The 22,041-nt window shown below is 51.4% G+C and overlaps 1 protein-coding gene across 1 annotated transcript in view; it reads right to left on the bottom strand.

Annotated features, from left to right (window-relative positions):
• Nucleotides 1-22,041, bottom strand: part of LOC132401651 (uro-adherence factor A-like) — a 30,063-nt gene that overhangs the window by 4,813 nt on the left and 3,209 nt on the right. Inside the window, exons 2-3 of the mRNA XM_059983674.1 lie at nucleotides 21,834-21,989; nucleotides 12,084-19,449 (exon numbers count right to left, since the gene is read on the bottom strand). Coding sequence (XP_059839657.1) covers nucleotides 12,084-19,449; nucleotides 21,834-21,891 — 7,424 coding nt within the window. The 5' untranslated portion in view covers nucleotides 21,892-21,989. The remainder of the gene's footprint in view (nucleotides 1-12,083; nucleotides 19,450-21,833; nucleotides 21,990-22,041) is intronic.

Below are 22,041 nucleotides of genomic sequence, written 5' to 3'. Positions count from 1 at the left end.
GGGATCGGTAAGATGCACCAATTTACTATCTCCGGTCCGCTAGAGAGGTGTCCCTGGCCCTGAGCAGGGGGTAAAAGTGAAAGGGGTCTTCGTTCTATAACGTGCACCTTCACCTCCACAAAGTGACCTCCGCGCTCATAGGGTGGGGTCCCCGTCACCCGTCACCCTGCTGTCGCTCAGGCCAGCTGCAGGTGCTTCTGGGCACGTGTTCGTGGAGCGGGACTGGCCGGGGGATATTGAGTGATGCTTTCCTGTGTAGCACGGATCAGGGCTGCGGGACGGCCGCGGTGCCACGCCTGCAAGGAGTTTGGGCAGATTCGTAAACACCAGGCCGCTAACTCCCCCGTGGCGGCAAAACAGAGATCGCAGGGCTCCCCGCCTTTGCCCTTTCGTCCGCTCTCCCCCTGACCCTGTAGAGGGGTGGGATGAGGTAACGGGCCGGAGGCTGCAGGAGAAGCCAGATGCTCCCGTTGGGTACGGATATCTCCGTGTCTCAGCGCGGCCCCGGAGAAGCCGTCAGCGAGGTCCTCCGAAATCAGAGAAGAGACAAGGAGAGGAAAGATCTATCCCCGCGAAAGGCTGCAAGCTCGGGAAACGCCTCCCCGAAGCAGGAGGAAGGTCCCATCACTCACGGACAGACACCACTCTCTGCGGGGATCCGTCCTCTGATGTGGTGGGTACCCAATCGATGATTTGTCCTCGGGCGCAGAGGTGCGTGTTCACCGGGGTGGGGTGGGGGGAATTGACGCTGGCGAACGGGGATTACTTCTGACGGGCTGTGGGAGCGGTCTCTCGGATTGTAGTCTGTGGAGAAGGGCAGGGATGCGAAACGGAGCGACTCTGTTGCAGGGTGTTGCTGAAAGCCCTGTTAGGGGTGGAAAGGCTCAGGGTAAGGAGGCCTGCTCCCGCTAGCCAGGCGTTGGCAAGAAGATGTAGCACAATCATGGAAGCCGCAGTATATCAATGGTGACAGGCTCCATCATCTCTCGGTCCTCAGCGATCAGAGACGTGTGCTGAGCCTCCAGCAGGAATCGCATACCTTTCTGGGAGGCGAACCCATCTGGCTCCAGTTCGAGCAGAGTGGTGATATTGTTGGCCCCAAACTGCCAGCCGGAGATATTGAATGTAAACGAGTTGGAGCCGGGCCGCCTTCTGCGTCTCACCGTCCTCTGAGCGCGCTTGTTCCGTGAGGGTGTTGTCCTCGGGGGTGATTTCAACTATACCCGCGAGGAGGGAGACCGCTCTGGTCCTGAGAGCAGACGGGCGTCGATATAGCTGTGGATCTGGGGATCTGGTCGACGCGGGCGGAATCTCCATCCTTCTCCAGGACGGTGGGAAGAGGAGAAGATTCGCGACTCAACCGGCTGAGTTTTTCCCGGGACCCAGATCGAGCGGGTTGAGATGGAGCCGCTTGACGCTGAGGGACCTGCAGCTCGGGGCGTCCCGCGGTGAAGCATTGAACAAGATCTGGACCAATTCTCATCCTTCTTTTACACTCAGGAGAAACGGAGGGTGCGCACAGAGCTTTTGGTAGAGGATGGCTGCTGCGGGAAGAGCTGCGAAAAGTCAGCTCTGAAGCTGACCGGAGATGGACTCCCCCATATCGCCGGAGGAACTGATCAGCAACGGGGAGACAAGGCCCTGGTTGACTGTGGAATTCCTCAGGCCCTTCTGAGACATACTGAGTGCTCTCTGAATCATGACTGAAAGAAGATTATAGTTGGGAGCTTAACGTCCAAGGACACACATTGTATCAAAAGGGGGGGGGGCTTGCTTCTTTTTATAAAAATGAAATCAAGTCATTAGGAAAGAGACGACATAGGGTCGGAATGTGTTGAATCATTGTGGTTAGAACTAAGGAACGGCGACGGTAAAAGATCCTGATGGAGTTGTATACAGACCCCAACAGTAGTAAAGATGTGGTCTACCAGTTATAGAGATAGAAAGAGCAATGTTACCATAGTCATGGAGGGTTTCAATAGGCAGGTTTTCACGCTGGTGCCGGATTCCAGGATGGGGAATTTGCCTACAAGATGGCCTTGTAGAGCAGAGGGGTTAAGGTAGGGGGTTAATGCGGGATAACGAACTGGTGTATTTTGCATCGGCCGTCACTGTGGAAGACATTAGCAGTATGGTGAAAGTTCTGCGTGTCGGGTCATGGTGTGTGTGGCATTGCCAGAACTAGAGAGAAGGTTGTTGGGAAACTGAAAGGTCTGAAGGTAGAGAAGTCATCTGGACCAGATGGGGTTTAACCCCGGGGTTATGAAGGAGGTGTCTGAAGAATTAGGGAGGCAGTAGTAATGACCTTTCCAGAATCAATTGGATCTGGCACGGTTCTGGAGGACTGGAAAATTGCAACAGTCACTCCACTTTCCCAAAAGGAGAGAGCGGAAGAAAAGATGCTATAGGCCAGTTAGTCTGACCTCAGTGGTTGAGGAGATGTTGGAGTCGGTAGTTAAGGATGAGGTTTGGGGGTATTTGGAGCTCATGGCAAAATAAGCCGTGGTCAGCATGAAAATCCTGCCTGACAAATCTGTTGGAGTTCTTTTGAAGAAATAACAAGCAGGATAGACAATGGAGAATTGGTGGATGTTGTGAACTTAGATTTTCAGAACATCTTTAACAGGTCATCGCACACGAGGCTTCTTAGCATGATAAAAGCCCATGGTATGACCGGGAAGATTCTAGCATGGATAAAGCTGTGGCTGGTTGGCTGCCGGTGACTCGTGGTGTTCCAGAGTGGTCGGTGTTGGACCGATTCTTTTCACGTTGCGTGTCGATGTTTGGATGAAGGAATTGATGGTTTTGTGACCAAGTCTGGGGACGATACGATGATCGTGGAGGGCTGGTAGTGCTGAGGAAGCAAGGATCAAATGACGGAGCAAACTGGATGGGCTGAATGGCCGGACTCTTCTATGATTTCTGGTCTTACATAGACATGGTACCTGACTCCTCCCGTCCACAGGAAGGGCAGGTGGACGGGGTATCAGAGAACCTGCACAGGGATCTATCCCACGGTACTGCCCTGGTCCACCCCAGGTCCCAATGCACAGGGGAAATACCCCCGCATAGAGAAACTTCTACTGGGGGCCTCTCTCACCGCTGAGGGTAAGACAGACCACACGACGGGGAGGGCAAGAGGGTGGAACGTGTACAGTACAGGAACCGTCTCCGCGCATCGCAGAACGGTACGGTGGGGATCGCCCGGGGGGATAGGTGCTGTTTGGAACCAGCTCCCGAAGAACATCTGGGGGGTTGGCACCCCCGGGCAAGCAGGGGATGGTGCAGTCGGAGCCCAGAGTGACGGGAAGGGAAAGGATATCTCCGGCGGCTGAAGCGCCGCTCCCTGAGACCCTACGCCAGATCCGCAACTGTTCGGTGTGAAGCGAGCGCCGGCTGTAAGGTCTTTGCTCGGCCAATGGCCAGTCGACTGGGTTCCATGCTGTCCGAATGATCCGCTCAGACCAGTCCGACGTGGTCCAGGACATCGTCCACTTGTCCGGGATCTGACCGGCGAGTCCGGCCCGTCAGTCGCCATTCTCTCTCTCGATCAGGAGAAGACGTTTAACACGGTGGATCATGACTTCCTCTCCTCGGCAATCTGACCGCGTGTTGGCGCCCGTGTCTGTGGAGTGCCTGAGAAAGGTCAATGGATCCTTGACGACGCCCTTTCGTTTGGGGGTGGTGCGTTGGGGCATCTGTACTCTGTGTAGAGCCTCTTCTGTGCCTTCTTCAGGAGCGGTGACATTCTGTGCAAGCTGGAGAAGACGCTAATCCTTTCGGGTTCTGCCGATGATCACCGACCCTGTAGGAAAACCTACAGAGAGCAACTAAAAGAATCATTAGGAAGGAAAAAATGAAATATGAAAGCAAGCTAGCAAATAATATCAAAGTGAATAGTAAAAGTTTTTTCAAATATATAAAAATAAAAGAGAGATGAGAGTGGATATAAGATCACTAGAAAATGAGGCTGGAGAAATAGTAGCGGGGACAAGGAGATGGCAAATTAACTAAATGAGTATTTAGCATTAATCTTCACTTTGGAAGACACTGGCAGTGTGCCTGATGTTGTGTGTGAGGGAAGAAAAATGGGTGCAGTTACTGTCAGAACATAGAACACAGAAGCATAGAAAACTTAAGGAAAATACAGGCCCCTCGGCCCACATTGTTGTGCCGAACGTTTCCTTACTTTGGAAATTACCTAGGGTCACCCATAGCCTTCTATTGTTTTAAGCTCCATGTACCCATCCAGGAGTCTCTTAAAAGACCAGATCATATCCGCCACCACCACCGCCACCAGCAGCCCATTCCACACACTCATCACTCTGAGTAAAAAACGCACCCCTGAAATCTCCTCTGTACCTACTCACCAGCACCTTAAACCTGTGCCTTCTCGTGTTAGCCATGTCAGCCTTGGGGAAAAAGCCTCTGACTACATATCCACACTTGTCACTGATACACCTGTCACTGGCCGTGACTCTGTTCAGATACGCCTGTCACTGGCCATAACCCTGTTCAGATACACCTGTCACTGGCCGCGTCCCTGTTCCGATACACCTGTCACTGGCCGTGTCCCTGTTCCGATACACCTGTCACTGGCCGTGTCCCTGTTCCAATACACCTGTCTCTGGCCGTGTCCCTGTTCCGATACACCTGTCAGTGGCCATATCCCTGTTCAGATACACCTGTCACTGGCCGCGTCCCTGTTCCGATACACCTGTCTCTGGCCGTGTCCCTGTTCCGATACACCTGTCACTGGCCGTGTCCCTGTTCCGATACGCCTGTCACTGGTCATATCCCTGTTCAGATACACCTGTCACTGGCCGTGACCCTGTTCAGATACACCTGTCACTGGTCGCATCCCTGTTCAGATACACCTGTCACTGGTCGCATCCCTGTTCAGATACACCTGTCACTGGCCGCATCCCTGTTCCGATACGCCTGTCAGTGGCCGCGACCCTGTTCAGATACACCTGTCAGTGGCCGCATCCCTGTTCCGATACACCTGTCACTGGCCGCGTCCCTGTTCCGATACACCTGTCACTGGCCATAACCCTGTTCCGATACACCTGTCACTGGCCGTGTCCCTGTTCAGATACACCTGTCTCTGGCCCTGTCCCTGTTCTGATACACCTGTCACTGGCCATAACCCTGTTCAGATACACCTGTCACTGGCCCTGTCCCTGTTCTGATACACCTGTCACTGGCCATAACCCTGTTCAGATACACCTGTCACTGGCCGTGTCCCTGTTCAGATACACCTGTCACTGGCCGTGTCCCTGTTCAGATACACCTGTCACTGGCCGTGACCCTGTTCCGATACACCTGTCACTGGCCGTGTCCCTGTTCCGATACACCTGTCACTGGCCGTGTCCCTGTTCCGATACACCTGTCACTGGCCGTGTCCCTGTTCCGATACACCTGTCTCTGGCCGTGTCCCTGTTCCGATACACCTGTCTCTGGCCGTGTCCCTGTTCCGATACACCTGTCTCTGGCCGTGTCCCTGTTCCGATACACCTGTCACTGGCCGTGACCCTGTTCAGATACACCTGTCACTGGCCGTATCCCTGTTCAGATACACCTGTCACTGGCCGTATCCCTGTTCAGATACACCTGTCACTGGCCGTATCCCTGTTCAGATACACCTGTCACTGGCCGTGTCCCTGTTCAGATACACCTGACACTTGCCGTGTCCCTGTTCAGATACACCTGACACTTGCCGTGTCCCTGTTCAGATACACCTGACACTTGCCGTGTCCCTGTTCAGATACACCTGACACTTGCCGTGTCCCTGTTCAGATACGCCTGTCACTGGTCCTATCCCTGTTCAGATACCCCTGTCACTGGCTGTGTCCCTGTTCCGATACCCCTGTCACTGGCTGTGTCCCTGTTCCGATACACCTGTCACTGGCCATAACCCTGTTCAGATACACCTGTCACTGGCCGTGTCCCTGTTCCAATACACCTGTCACTGGCCGTGTCCCTGTTCAGATACACCTGTCACTGGCCGTGTCCCTGTTCCGATACACCTGTCACTGGCCGTGTCCCTGTTCCGATACACCTGTCACTGGTCGTGTCCCTGTTCCGATACACCTGTCACTGGCCGTGTCCCTGTTCCGATACACCTGTCACTGGCCGTGTCCCTGTTCCGATACACCTGTCACTGGTCGTGTCCCTGTTCCGATACACCTGTCACTGGTCGTGTCCCTGTTCCGATACACCTGTCAGTGGCTGTGTCCCTGTTCCGATACACCTGTCACTGGCCATAACCCTGTTCAGATACACCTGTCACTGGCCATAACCCTGTTCAGATACACCTGTCTCTGGCCGTGACCCTGTTCCGATACACCTGTCACTGGCCGTGTCCCTGTTCAGATACACCCGTCACTGGCCGTGTCCCTGTTCCGATACACCTGTCACTAGCCGTGACCCTGTTCAGATACACCCGTCACTGGCCGTGTCCCTGTTCCGATACACCCGTCACTAGCCGTGTCCCTGTTCCGATACACCTGTCAGTGGCTGTGTCCCTGTTCCGATACACCTGTCAGTGGCTGTGTCCCTGTTCAGATACGCCTGTCACTGGTCATATCCCTGTTCAGATACACCTGTCAGTGGCCGTGACGCTGTTCAGATACGCCTGTCACTGGTCATATCCCTGTTCAGATACGCCTGTCACTGCCATCAGAATGTGCATAAATGAGCATGGGACTCTCTAAAAAGAGAGTCTTTGATATTATTTGAGTTGGGGGTGGATTTGGTGGGTATAATTCCTGTTTCTGCTTCACACCCCACTTCAGTTGGTGGTGGTAATTCACCTTATGTTAGTCTGCCAACCACCATTAAACTTTACAAGAAGAAGATCATGATGATGAACCCAGGACTGAGACACGTAACATTAGGTCAGGCTACATCATGTGAAATAGCCTCTGCAGTACTAGTCACCACACTACAGGAATGAGGTGACTTGCATTGGAAAGGGTGCAGAGGTATAACCATATAACAATTACAGCACGGAAACAGGCCATCTCGGCCCTCCTATTCCGTGCCAAATGCTTACTCTCACCTAGTCCCACTGACTCAGCCAATAACCCTCCATTCCTTTCCTGTCAATATAACTATCCATTTTTGCTTTAAATGTCAATACCGAACCTGCCTCTACCACTTCTACTAGAAGCTCATTCCACAGAGCTACCACTCTCTGAGTACAGAAATTCCCCCTCGTGTTACCCTTAAACTTTTGTCCCCTAAGTCTGAACTCATGTCCTCGTTTGAATTTCCCCTACTCTCAATGGAAAAAGCCTATCAACGTCAACTCTATTTATCCCCCTCATAATTTTAAATGCCTCTATCAAGTCCCCCCTCAACCTTCTATGCTCCAAAGAATAAAGACCTAACTTGTTCAACCTTTCTCTGTAACTTAGGTGCTGAAACCCAGGTAACATTCTAGTAAATCTTCTCTGTACTCTCTCTATTTTGTTGACATCTTTCGTATAATTCAGTGACCAGAACTATACACAATACTCCAAATTCGGCCTTACCAATGCCTTGTACAATTTTATCATTACATCCCAACTCCTATACTCAATGCTCTGATTTATAAAGGCCAGCATACCAAAAGCTTTCTTCACCACCCTATCCACATGAGATTCCGCCTTCAGGGAACTATGCACCATTATTCCTAGATCACTCTGTTCTACTGCATTCTTCAATGCCCTACCATTTACAATGTATGTCCTATTTGGATTATTCCTACCAAAATGTAGCACCTCACACTTATCAGCATTAAACTCCATCTGCCATCGTTCAGCCCACTCTTCTAACTGGCCTAAATCTCTGCAAGCTTTGAAAACCTACTTCATTATCCACAATGTCACCTACCTTAGTATCATCTGCATACTTACTAATCCAATTTACCACCCCATCATCCAGATCATTAATGTGTATGACAAACAACATTGGACCCAATACAGACCCCTGAGGCACGCCACTAGTCACCGGCCTCCAACCTGACAAACAGTTATCCACCACTACTCTCTGGCATCTCCCATCCAGCCACTGTTGAATCCATTTTACTACTTCAATATTAATACCTAACGATTGAACATTCACCAGGTAGTTCACTAGGGTATTAACTGGGTGGCTCTTCATTTATGGGGAAACTGGAGAGGCTAGGCCCGTTTTCCTCAGAGTCAAAGAGGCTGAGGTATTGCCGTATAGAGATGTAAAAGTTATGAGAGACCTAGATTGATAATAAGAATCTTTTCCCCATGCTGGTGTGTGGGGAGTCTAAGACCAGAGGACATAGGAATAATGTGAGGTGGAGATGTTTAGATGGCAACTATGGAAGAATCTGTTTGGACATTGTTAGTGTAGAATACTGCAAGTCTGGTTCTCCGGTTCATTGGCGAGGCTGAGGGTGGGGGTGCTGTGTGGCCTTGGTTGTAGAGTGACTGGACCCTCATGTCGCAGGGTAGGAGATGCTGGAAGCAGTGTGACACAGTAGTGCTGCATGGGGGACTGACCCCTCAAGTTGGCACTGCCGTCCAGTGTTCCCTCAGCCAGATTGTGCTTGTCTGCGGCTGCTCCAGCTCGAGATGGTCAGACTGCTGGGGGCTTGTCCTGCCGACAACATCCATGCACCATCAATCCACAGGATAAGACACCTAGGGACTTGGGCTAGATTACATTTTTTGTGTGACTGTATGCTTATTGCTGTCATAATTATATGTGCTATTTGTGTTTTGCACTGCGTGTGACTGACAGTACTGTGTTTTGCACCGTGATCCTAAAGGAAGGATTTTTCATTTAGCTGTATACATGTGTATATTTGAATGACAATTAAACCTAGCCTTGAACAGAGAGGGATTGGAATCGGATCAGTGAGAGGCCAGGAGGGTCGCCTTTCCTACTCCATCACTGCTGTGGGACGCAGCCCTTTTCATCATTGACGTGACAGGTTGAAGAGCATATTTCTGTGATCCTAGCAACAAGTTAGGAAGAAGTCATCTTGCTGGGGTGCACTTCAGAGTACAGAAACAGGCCCTATCTGACAATGCTGTCAATTTGGTCTGCACCCATACTCCTGGTACGAATGGGCTGACAGTCCATGGAGACTCTGCCACTGGGAGAAACGTCTCCACATCTCCCCTGTCATGTCCCCTCCGGGTCTGACAAGTTTCAGGAGAGTTGTCCCTTATTCTTTTAAACTCCAAGGCATGCAGACCCAAGGAGCAGGCAGGAACTAGGTGTGATTTTATGGAATGACAGAGGATCCTGTGTAGTTATGAAATCTATCTATTCCGTTTTCCAAGTTCTGCTCTAAAGCATTCACATCCTTCCTATAACGAGGCGACCGGAACTGAACAAGTGTGGTCTGACCAGGGTTTTATAGAGTTACAACATTACTTCATGGCTCTTGAACTCAATCCCGACTAATGATATGACAGAGGTGTTTCAGAGCCATTTAGCGAGGCACACGAACAGACAGGGAATGGAGAGAGCAACATCCTGCTGAAGGAATTGAGAACTGGTGCAGGATTTCCAGCTGAAGCATCATCATTGCTTCCCCGACCCACCCTCCCTCCCCCATCGATGCTTCTCAATCCACTGAGTTCCTCTGGCAGATTTCCTGTTGTGCACTCTCCCTTGTTTCCAGGGAATGGACAGATAGAAATCCGATTAGTTTTATGGTTATCATTGCATGAGGGGCTGAAGGGCCTGTGACTGGGCCTCTAATGTTCACTGCCCCTCAGGCAGGGCCGACTTACTGTTTGTCTCCATCTGCCCTCAGGGTATAGGGACCCTGAGGCGATGAGTACAGAACAACACTCACAAAACGCTGGAGGAACTCAGCAGGTCAGGCAGCATCTATGGAGATGAATAAACAGCCGACGCTTCAGACCGAGACCTTCATCAGGACCGGAAAGGAAGGGGGCAGAAGCCGGAATTAGAATGTGGGCGGGAAGAATACAAGCTGGGAGGTGACAGGTGAGACCAGGTGAGGGGGAAAGTGGGTTGGTGGGGGAAGTGGGGAGTGAAGTGAGAAGTTGGAAGGTGACAGGTGAGGGGGAAGGTGGGTAGGTGGGGGGAGTGGGGAGTGAAGTGAGAAGTTGGAAGGTGACAGGTGAGACCAGGTGAGGGGGAAGGTGGGTAGGTGGAGGAAGTGGGGAGTGAAGTGAGAAGTTGGAGGGTGACAGGTGAGGGGGAAAGTGGGTTGGTGGGGGAAGTGGGGAGTGAAGTAAGTTGGAAGGTGACAGGTGAGACCAGGTGAGGGGGAAGGTGGGTAGGTGGAGGAAGTGGGGAGTATTGTGAGAAACTGGAAGGTGACAGGTGAGGGGGAAAGTGGGTTGGTGGGGGAAGTGGGGAGTGAAGTGAGAAGTTGGAAGGTGACAGGTGAGACCAGGTGAGGGGGAAGGTGGGTAGGTGGAGGAAGTGGGGAGTGAAGTGAGAAGTTGGAGGGTGACAGGTGAGGGGGAAGGTGGGTTGGTGGGGGAAGTGGGGAGTGAAGTGAGAAGTTGGAGGGTGACAGGTGAGGGGGAAGGTGGGTTGGTGGGGGAAGTGGGGAGTATTGTGAGAAACTGGAAGGTGACAGGTGAGGGGGAAGGTGGGTTGGTGGGGGAAGTGGGGAGTATTGTGAGAAACTGGAAGGTGACAGGTGAGGGGGAAGGTGGGTTGGTGGGGGAAGTGGGGAGTATTGTGAGAAACTGGAAGGTGACAGGTGAGGGGGAAGGTGGGGGAAATGGGGAGTGAAGTGAGAAACTGGAGGGTGACAGGTGAGGGGAAAGGTGGGTTGGTGGGGGAAGTGGGGAGTATTGTGAGAAGCTGGAGGGTGACAGGTGAGGGGAAAGGTGGGTTGGTGGGGGAAGTGGGGAGTATTGTGAGAAGTTGGAAGGTGACAGGTGAGACCAGGTGAGGGGGAAGGTGGGTTGGTGGGGGAAGTGGGGAGTGAAGTGAGAAGTTGGAAGGTGACAGGTGAGACCAGGTGAGGGGGAAGGTGGGTAGGTGGGGGGAGTGGGGAGTGAAGTGAGAAGTTGGAAGGTGACAGGTGAGGGGGAAGGTGGGTTGGTGGGGGAAGTGGGGAGTATTGTGAGAAGTTGGAAGGTGACAGGTGAGACCAGGTGAGGGGGAAGGTGGGTAGGTGGAGGAAGTGGGGAGTATTGTGAGAAACTGGAGGGTGACAGGTGAGGGGGAAGGTGGGTTGGTGGGGGAAGTGGGGAGTGAAGTGAGAAGTTGGAAGGTGACAGGTGAGGGGGAAGTTGAGGAGAGGGATTGAACTGAGGTGACAAGTGGAAAAAGCCTCAGTCACCCACTGCAGCGAATGAATACCCTCGCTGTGAAACCTACTCGTACCACTGGGCCCAGACTTCCCGGGTGGAAAGGAAGGAACTGGCCCAGTGCGATGGTTTTTCCACTTTAGAAACTGTTCCCGCACGGGATGCCTGTCATCGTAGAAACTACAGGCAATGAGCATAGATGTGAAGGTCTGTTTCTGTTCCTCATGACCAGGGTACAGATGTCTGTGTTGCTTATTGACTGGGGCTGTGTGCACAGTTACACCAATCTGTTATTTACTGTCTCCAAAAGAATGCTCCCTCCTTCCCCCTCTCCTCCTTGTGCTCCCTCCAGCAGGAATTACCTTCTTCCTCAGCTCCGATCCTCTGTTCATTCAGCAGGGAACCAGGCCCTTCGGCCCACCGTCTGTACTGACCAGCAACCACCCACTGACATCAGTCCTACGTGGATCCCATTTTATCCCCCCCCCCCACACATTCCCATCAACTCCCACCAGACTCTTCCCACACCCTCACACTGGTGATATCTTACATTGGACAACTAACCCACCAACCTGAATGTTGATAGGATGAGGGAGAGAACCGGAACACCGGGGGAAACCCACACTGCCACGGTGAGAATGTGCAAACTCCACACAGACAGAACCGGAGATCGGGATCAAACCCTGGTCTCTGGGGCTATGCTGCTGCGGTGATGATGTTTTTGGGTGGGGCCATATGGTGAGATGGGTTGAAGATCAGGGTCATGGGGGAACAAGATTGTGGGGCTCATGGTGACTTCTCAGTACATACCCCATCTCTGGATGGACTTCCCTCCTCCTGGGAACTTCTGCTCCACCCAGAGTTTCCCCGGGTAGCTCCATTGTCCGGACTCCTGGTGTCTCCAGCTGCGCTGCGCCGTCACTGCATCCCTGCTCCGCACTGTGGACAGGGGGAAGCGCGGAGTCTCCAACAACAACAGGTTGGATCAGCTTCTCCGGATCAGCCGAGTCTGGATCTGGCACGTGCCAGAGACCCTCTACAGGGGTGAGGGAGCCATCCCGGAATTTCACTGCCTGCTGATCTGTTGCTCTTTCCTGTCTCCTGGAACCTTGCTCTATTTGAGCACTGTGTTCACCCTGTGATCCTCCATCACTGCTCTGTACTTCTGAACTGTGCAGCCATGCCTGTGGTTCCAGCACTGGCCAGCTGTCCTGTGTACCCGTACTAGTCCCCACCTCTCTCTCTGCATCATCTGTTTCTGTTACAGCCTGACCGTCCTGTGTTCCTGTTACAGTCTGACCGTCCTGTGTTTCTGTTACAGCCTGACTGTCCTGTGTTCCTGTTACAGCCTGACCATCCTGTGTTTCTGTTGCAGCCTGATCTTTCTGTGTTCCTGTTACAGCCTGACTGTCCTGTGTTTCTGTTACAGCCTGACTGTCCTGTGTTCCTGTTACAGCCTGAGCATCCTGTGTTTCTGTTACAGCCTGAGCATCCTGTGTTTCTGTTACAGCCTGATCTTTCTGTGTTCCTGTTACAGCCTGACCATCCTGTGTTTCTGTTACAGCCTGACTTTCCTGTGTTTCTGTTACAGCCTGACTGTCCTGTGTTGCTGTTACAGCCTGATTGTTCTGTGTTCCTGTTATGGCCTGACCATCCAACGTTCCTGTTACAGCCTTACTGTCCTCTGTTTCTGTTACAGCCTCGCCATTCTGTGTTTCTGTTGCATCCTGACCGTCCTGTGTTTCTGTTACAGCCTGACTGTCCTGTGTTTCTGTTACAGCCTCACTGTTCTGCATTCCTGTTACAGCCTGACTCTTCTGTGTTTCATTTATAGCATGGCCATCCTGCATTTCTGTTACAGCCTGACCGTCTTGTGTTCCTGTTACAACCTGACTGTCTTGTGTTTCTGTTACAGCCTGACCATCCTGCGTTCCTGTTACAGCCTGACTGTCTTGTGTTCCTGTTACAGCCTGACTGCCCTGTGTTCCTGTTACAGCCTGACTGCCCTGTGTTCCTGTTGCAGCCTGACTGTCTTGTGTTTCTGTTACAGCCTGACTGTCCTGTGTTTCTGTTACAGCCTGACTGTCCTGTGTTTCTGTTACAGCCTGACCATTCTGTGTTTCAGTTACAGCCTCACTGTTCTGTGTTCCTATTACAGTCCGACCATTCTGTGTTTCTTTTACAGCCTCACTATCCTGTATATCTGTTATAGCTTCACAGTTCTGCATTCCAGTTATATCCTGAGCATCTTGTGTTTCTGTTACAGCCTGACTGTCCTGTGCCCTTGTTACAGTCTGTACATCCTGCATTCCTGTTACAGCTTCAACGTCCCATGTTTCTGTTACAGCCTTACTGTTCTGCGTTCGTGTTACAGCCTGACTGTCCTGTGTTTCTGTTACAATCTCACTGTTCTGTGTTCCTGTTGCAGCCTGACTGTCCTGTGTTTCTGTTACAGCCTTACTGTTCTGCGTTCGTGTTACAGCCTGACTGTTCTGTGTTTCTTTTATAGACTGGCCATCCTGTGTTTCTGTTACAGCCTCATTGTTCTGCATTCCTGTTACAGCCTGACTGCCCTGTGTTCTTGTTACAGCCTCAACGTCCTGCATTCCTGTTACAGCTTCAACGTCCTGTGTTTCTGTTACAGCCTGAGTGTCCTGTGTTTCCGTTACAGACTTACTGTTCTGTGTTCCTGCTGCAGCCTGACTGTCCTGTGTTTCTTTTATAGACTGGCCAACCTGCGTTTCTGTTACAGCCTCATTGTTCTGCATTCTTGTTACAGCCTGACTGTTCTGTGTTCTTGTTACAGCCTCAACATCCTGCGTTCCTGTTACAGCTTCTACGTCCTGTGTTTCTGTTACAGCCTGAGTGTCCTGTGTTTCCGTTACAGACTTACTGTTCTGTGTTTCTTTTATAGACTGGCCATCCTGCGTTTCTGTTACAGTCTCATTGTTCTGTATTCCTGTTACAGCCTGACTGTTCTGTGTTTCTTTTATAGACTGGCCATCCTGTGTTTCTGTTACAGTCTCATTGTTCTGCATTCCTGTTACAGCCTGACTGTCCTGTGTTTCCATTACAGACTTACTGTTCTGTGTTCCTGTTGCAGCCTGACCATCCTGCTTTTTGGTTACAGCCTCAAAGTCCTGTGTTTCTGTTACAGCCTGACTGTCCTGTGTTTCCATTACAGACTTACTGTTCTGTGTTCCTGTTGCAGCCTGACCATCCTGCTTTTTTGTTACAGCCTCAACGTCCTGCATTTCTGTTACAGCCTCAACGTCCTGTGTTTCTGTTACAGCCTCTCTGTTCTGCATTCCTATTACAGCCTGGCTGTCCTGTGTTTCTGTTACAGCCTCACCATTCTGTGTTGCTGTTACAGCCTCTCTGTTCTGTGTTCCTGTTACAGCCTGACCATCTTGTGTTCCTGTTACAGCCCGAACACTCTGTGTTTCTGTTACAACCTGACTGTTCTGGGTTCCTGCTACAGCCTGACCAACCTGCGTTTCTGTTACAGCCTGAACATCCTGCATTTCTGTTGCAATCTGACTGTCCTGCATTTTGGTTATAGCCTCACCATCCATCATTTCAGTTACAGCCTTGCTGTCCTGTGTTTCTGTTACAGCCTCTCTGTTCTGCATTTCTATTACAGCCTGGCTGTCCTGTGTTTCTGTTACAGCCTCACCATTCTGTGTTGCTGTTACAGCCTGACCTTCCTCTGTTTCTGTTACAACCTCATTGTTCTGTGTTCCTGTTACAGCCTGACCATCTTGTCTTCCTGTTACAGCCCGAGCACTCTGTGTTTCTGTTACAACCTGACTGTTCTGGGTTCCTGCTACAGCCTGACCAACCTGTGTTTCTGTTACAGCCTGAACATCCTGCATTTCTGTTGCAATCTGACTGTCCTGCATTTTGGTTATAGCCTCACCATCCATCATTTCAGTTACAGCCTTGCTGTCCTGTGTTTCTGTTACAGCCTCTCTGTTCTGCATTCCTATTACAGCCTGGCTGTCCTGTGTTTCTGTTACAGCCTCACCATTCTGTGTTGCTGTTACAGCCTCTCTGTTCTGTGTTCCTATTACAGCCTGACCTTCCTCTGTTTCTGTTACAACCTCATTGTTCTGTGTTGCTGTTACAGCCTGACCATCTTGTGTTCCTGTTACAGCCCGAACACTCTGTGTTTCTGTTACAACCTGACTGTTCTGGGTTCCTGCTACAGCCTGACCAACCTGTGTTTCTGTTACAGCCTGAACATCCTGCATTTCTGTTGCAATCTGACTGTCCTGCATTTTGGTTATAGCCTCACCATCCATCATTTCAGTTACAGCCTTGCTGTCCTGCATTTCTGTTACAGCCTCAAAGTCCCGTGTTTCTGTTACAACCTCACTGGTCTCTGTTTCTGTTACAGCCCTACTTTTCTGAGTTCCTGTTACAGCCTGACCATCCAGCGTTTCTGTTACAACCCCACCACCCTGTTTTTCTGTTACAATCCCACCATCCTGTTTTTCTGTAACAGCCTGACCATCTTGTGTTCCTGTTACAGCCTGACCGTCCTGTATTTCAGTTACAGGCTCACTGTCCTGCAGTTTGGTTATAGCCTCACTGTCCTGTGTTTCTGTTACAACCTCACTGTTCTGTGATCCTGGTACAGCCTGACCATCCTGTATTTCTGTTACAGCTTCACTATTTTGTATTCCTGCTACATCCTGACCATCCTGTGTTTCTGTTACAGGCTCACTGTTATGAGTTCCTGTAACAGCCTGACCATTCCATGTTTCTGTAACAGCCTGACCGTTACATGTTTCTGTTACAGCCTGACCATCCTGTGTTTCTGTTACAACCTTACTGTCCTGCATTTCTTCTGCAACCTCGCCACCCTGCAGTTCTGTTACAGCCTTTCTGACCTGAATTTCTTTAACAGCCTTATCATCCTGTATTTCTTTTATAATCTTACTGCCCTGCATTTCTATTACAACTTCACCATCCTGTGTATCTTCTTCAAACACACCACCCTGCATTTCTGCTACTGCATCAGCATCTTGCATTACAGTTAATACCACACTATCCTGCATTTTGGTTACAGCTTCAGTGATCTCCGTTTCTGTTACTGCCTCACCATCCTGTGTTTCTATTGCAGCCCTGCTGTCCTGTGTTTTGATTGCAAACCTACCATCTCGTGTCTCTTCTACAACCTCATCATCCTGTGTTTTTGTTGCATTCATGCCATACTGCATTTCTGTTATAGCCTCAGCATCTTGTGTTTCTTCTACATTCTCACCACCCTGTGTTCCTGCTATAGTCTCACTATCCTGTGTTTCTGTCACAGTCTCAACATCCTGCATTTCTGTTGCAACAATGCCACCTGGTATGTCAGTTACAGCCTCGCCATCCTGTGTTTCTTCTGTAACCTCAGCGTCCTGTGTTTCTCTTACAGTCTCATCATTCTGCATTTTTGTTACAGCCTCACTGTCCTGTATTTCTTCTACTATCTCACAGTAATCTGTTTCATCTACAAACTCAGTGCCTTGTGTTTCTTCCAAAAATTCACCATCCTGCATTTCACTCCCCGGTGATACTAAAGAAACGTCTGTGCTCTGTGTCCCCACCACGGCCTTGATTTCTGGCACATCAGCCACTGACACGTTGTCCAGAGTTTCTGACACGGGGTTTCTGTCCCGAAAATTGCTGTCTTCTATTTCTACCACAGCCACACCACCCTGTGTATCTATCACAAACCTGCCATCCTGTGTTTCTAATACAACTTCAATGTCCTGCGTTTCTGCTGAAACCTCACTATCCTTTATTTCAACCTCGGCCTTGCTGGCCTGCATATCTACCACAACGTCAAGGTCCTGCATTTCCAGCACAGCCACACAGACCTGCGTTTCTACCAATGCCTCCTGGGTTGTCTTACATACAAGGTGGTTGTCCTGCATTTTTACCTCAGCCTCAATGTTTTGTGTTTCTGGTCTTGTGTCCTTGCCGTGTTTTCTCTCCGTTTCCTTATTGTCCTGTGTATCTTGTGCATTCCCTTTGTCCTGAATTGTTAGCTCGCTGGCCTGTGTTCCTGACGCAGTCTCTCTCCCTCCTCCCTCTCCCCGTTCTCCCCCCGGTGTTGCCGGTCTCTGCTCCCCGTACTGAGTACCAGACGCAGGTTCTATCCGCGGCTCTGGCCACACGTATGAAACTACATAACTGTCCTGCGTTTCTGGCCATATCCTCCCATTCCTCGCCTCCACAGCGCACTCAGTGGCCTGTGTTTCTCTCAGCTTGGGCTCTGGGTCCTGCGTTCCCCACACACATGGCTCTAACTCCTGGCGCGGTATGGTTCTCCGTTGCTCGGGGTGCTGTGCCTCTCCATGTCGCAGGTCCTGGATCTCCCCTCTATCGCTGAACGGTGTATTCTCCGCCGCCCGTTCCCCTGTCCTGTCGCCCGTTTCGGAGCCGTCAGGGCTCCGGGGGGAGGCGGTGACCTTGAGGCTGCCCACCGAGGTATCCGCTCCCTGTTCCGGGATGACCTCTTCGCCTCTTCCTGTCTCCATCCAGTGAAAGTCTGGCTCATTAGCCGAATCTTCAGGACCCCAGATCAGGATCTGCTCCGGGTCCGGCTCCCGGTCTCTCCGCTCCCGCTGGCCGGGCTTGCTTACTCCCTTCCCGGCATCACACCTCTGCCCCAAGCTCACTGGTCGTTCTTCCACATCGGGAAAGCATCTTTGAGAGTTTGCCGACTCCCGCTGCTCTCTGGCTCCCGAACTTCCCCCTGAAATCTCCTTCCGCTCCCGCCTGCAGCCCGTCGCCGCCAGTCCCGGGCCAAATCCCTCTTCAAAGCCATCCTCTGTCCCAAAGTCTCCCCATTCTCCCGGGTCTTCCTCAGCTCCAGCACTTTGCTCCCTCGTATTTGCCACTTTTCCCACCCTCATCTCCGCAAAACCCCCCTCTCTCCGAACCCCCTCCTCTCCAATGTTACCTATGTCACTAATGACCCCTTCCTCAACGTCCTCCGTATCACCAATATCACCCTCCTCAGGGTATCCTATCTGACCAATATCAGCCTCAACGACCCCCATCTCACCAATATCCCTCTCCTCTCCATGGTCCTCATTCTCCCCAACTCTGCTCTCCCCCTCGACGCCCCATTTCTCACAAGTGATCCCTTCCTCCCGAATATCCCTCTCTTCCCCATTGTCTCCCTCTTCACTGTCCCTCAACTCATCTATAATTCCCTTCTCCCTAATGTCCTTCTCTTCCCCATTGTCTTCCTCTTCACTGTCCCTCAACTGATCTATAACGCCCTTCTCCCGAATGTCCTTCTCTTCCCCATTGTCTTCCTCTTCACTGTCCCTCAACTCATCTATAATTCCCTTCTCCCTAATGTCCTTCTCTTCCCCATTGTCTTCCTCTTCACTGTCCCTCAACTGATCTATAACGCCCTTCTCCCGTATGTCCTTCTCTTCCCCATTGTCTTCCTCTTCACTGTCCCTCAACTCATCTATAATTCCCTTCTCCTGAATGTCCTTCTCTTCCCCATTGTCTTCCTCTTCACTGTCCCTCAACTCATCTATAATGCCCTTCTCCCGAATGTCCTTCTCTTCCCCATTGTCTCCCTCTTCACTGTCCCTCAACTCATCTATAACGCCCTTCTCCCAAATGTCCTTCTCTTCCCCATTGTCTCCCTCTTCACAGTCCCCCAACTCATCCATAATTTCTTCCTTCCTAATCTCTCCCGCTTCCTCAGTGACCCCCACTTTACCAATGATTTCCATTCCAACAGCTTCGTCGCTCCCAGAGTTTTCCTCAGTCCCGAATTCATTCTTCACAACGTTTTCTTCTGTCCCACATCCTTGCTCATCCAGGCTAATTCCTTTCATGCTAAAGTCCCCCCACTTTCCCAACTCCCCTCTGGGACCCTCTGGCCGTCCCTCCTCTCCGAGACCCTCGAGCCCTTCCTGCTTCCTGGGATCCGCCAACCGTTCCTCCTCTCCGGCGCCCCCAGCGGGACCCTCGAACAGTTGTGCCGAGGCCCTGCTCTCTCTTCGCTCCTCCTGCCTGGTGCAGCCACCGCTGATCACGGGTCGGGACAAACCCGGGCTGAAGGAAGGGAACTCTTTCTTCTTTCGGGCTGCTAACGGAGTGTCTATTGGCGGCGTCCCGAGGTCCGTGTCCCGGGACGGTGAACGGGTCTCACCTGGAACAAGGAACAGTACACCGTGAGTCACACACTCACCCTCCTGGTAAGCTGCAACAGCGCTGTGTTTGGTCAGCGCTGGTCATTCCCGCATCAAATGGGACATCAACCCCCCCCCCCACCCCAGAGGAGTGACTAGGAATGCGGGGCGATACTCAGAGGTGAGTCTACCCCGAGCAGCTGCAGACAGACAGCTGCCCTTTGAAACATGGTCAAAGCCGCCTCCACCTCAACCCCACGAAAGCTAATGGGCCAAGAGAGGGGATGAGGAGTGGTAGAGTAACTAAAATGCAGAGATGGGAGGCGTGTAGGGGCCGGGGGAGGTTACAGAGAGAGCACAGGGTGTAGGGGCCAAAGGGGGTTACAGAGACTGGTAAGGATTTAGGAGCCGGAGGAAGTTACAGAGACGGGGAGGGGTATAGTGGCTGAAGGGGGTGGATACAGGGAGGGTTTTGGGGGTTGGAGGAGATTACATCAACAGGGAGAGGTGTAGGGGCCTGGGGGGTTACAGAGATGAGCAGAGCTGTAGAGCGGGAGGGGCTTACAGAGACAGGAGGGATGAGAAGGAAATTGCATCTATGTAGCGCCTCTCCCCGAGTCTGTGATTATAATCCCACACTCAGCCGCTTCCTGTCAATCTGAGCAGGAGTTGATTGATGCCGTTAGGAGCAGAAAGTCAGGAGGGCAATAGATTCACCATGCGCTGGGGGCTTGGTGAGGAGGACCATGGCGTAGATGACCTTTCGTCCAAAGCCGTGTCCGGGAGAGTTGTGTCCACGTGTGCCGGCATCTTATCACCAAGTCACCCCCTGGGATTGGACAGCCCCCATCTCCCGGACACTGCCCGGCCCAGCACAGCGGTCTCAACCAGTGGAGTGTGGAGGGCTCATCCGCCAGCTACCCTCCTTGGTTCTGTTTGCCCACTTTACCCTGGCCCGGGTCATTCTTTTTGCCTTGAGTAGTTTCTTTTTAATAGAACATACAACAGTTTCCTCAAATGGTAACTTGTGGGCTGAATCGGCAGTCAGGAAAACAAATGCAACGTCAGCATTCATTTCCAGCGGGCTGGACTGTCAGAGCAAGGAGGCTTTATAAGGCACTAGTGAGGGATCGCATAGAATGGTGAGCAGTTTGGGGCCCCTCGTCTAAAGAAACGTGCTGCCATTGGAGACGGTCCAGAGGAGATTCACGAGAATGATCGGGTTAAAAGTATGATGGCTCTGGGTCTGTAGTCTCTGTAGTTCAGAAGAATGAGGGGCGACCTCATTGAAACATACCGAACATTGAAAGGCCTACAGAGTGAATGTGGCGAGGAAATTTCCTATGGTGGGTGGGTCTAGGAGCAGGAGGCGCAGCCTCAGAATGGAGGGATGTCCACAGAAGAGAGGAGGGATTTCTTTAGCCAGACAGTGCTGAATCTGGAATTCGCTGACCAGACGACTGTGGAGGCCAAGTTATCGGGTACATTTAAAGCTGAGGGTGAAAGGTTCTTGGTTACTCAGGGTGTCAGGTATTGAGAGAGATAATAAACCAGCCATGATGGAATGGTGGAACAGGCTCGATGGGCTGAATGGACTAATTCTGTTTCTATATCTTAAGGTCTCATGTTGTGCTGACCTTTATAAACCTACTCCAACATAACCCATCATTTTTCGATCATCAATGTGCCTATTTAAGAGTCTCTTAAATGTCCCTAGTGTATCTGCTCTGCCACCACCCCTGGAAGTGTGCTGCATGCACCCACCACTCTTTGGGAGAAAAACTCGTTGGCTCATAGGCTTCTAGTCTAAGCCCACCTTGTTGATGGACCTGTCCATCTGTATTTTATGCCTCGATTACGTCTTCTGACATTCCCTATAGCCACCACTCTCTTTGTGAAAAACATACCCCCCAGGTCCCTATTAAGTCCCCTTTCATCGTAAGCACCTTTATCACTTCCTCTGACAGCTTATCCCCAAAACCCACCACCCTGTGTGAAAAACACCCCCAGGTCCCTGTTAAATCTTTGTGCTCTCACTGTAACCATCTCTACCACTTCCTCTGACAGCTCATTCCATATAGCCACCACTTGCCCCTCAGCTCCCTTTTAAATCTTTCCCCCTCATTTTGGACGTGCACACTTCAGTTTGTCATTCCCTTGCCCTGGGTCCACGTTGAGCATCAAACAGCACCTGCACTAGTCTCAGCCAGAGCAGACACATGAATGCACTGGGCATTGGTTTACCAGTGACAGCACCACACTTGGAGAATTGTGTTCCATTCACCTATAGGAAAGATGTGGAAGCTTTAGAGAGGGTGCAGATGAAATTTACCGGGATGCTGCCTGGATTAGAGAACATGTCTTGTGAGGATAGGTTGGATACTTATGAAAGCACCCCACTTACTCTTCGCGGTGCACGGAGATCCTCTTCCCGAGCGAGCTATGCTTGCCCACTCTTCCATCGCCACACCGTCCGCGTGAGAGGCATCTGGCTCCGGCTGCAACTCCCCTCCTCGCTCGTCTTCATCCTCATCCTGTTCCTGAGTGGACTTGCGTCTCCCTGAGGTTCCATGCAGCGAGGTGGGAGAGGGATAACAAGTCAGCAGGTCGTA

This window comes from Hypanus sabinus, chromosome 11 (genome assembly GCF_030144855.1).
Source record: "Hypanus sabinus isolate sHypSab1 chromosome 11, sHypSab1.hap1, whole genome shotgun sequence".
NCBI classification, from domain to species: domain Eukaryota; kingdom Metazoa; phylum Chordata; class Chondrichthyes; order Myliobatiformes; family Dasyatidae; genus Hypanus; species Hypanus sabinus.
This window is presented reverse-complemented; position numbering and strand designations above follow the sequence as displayed.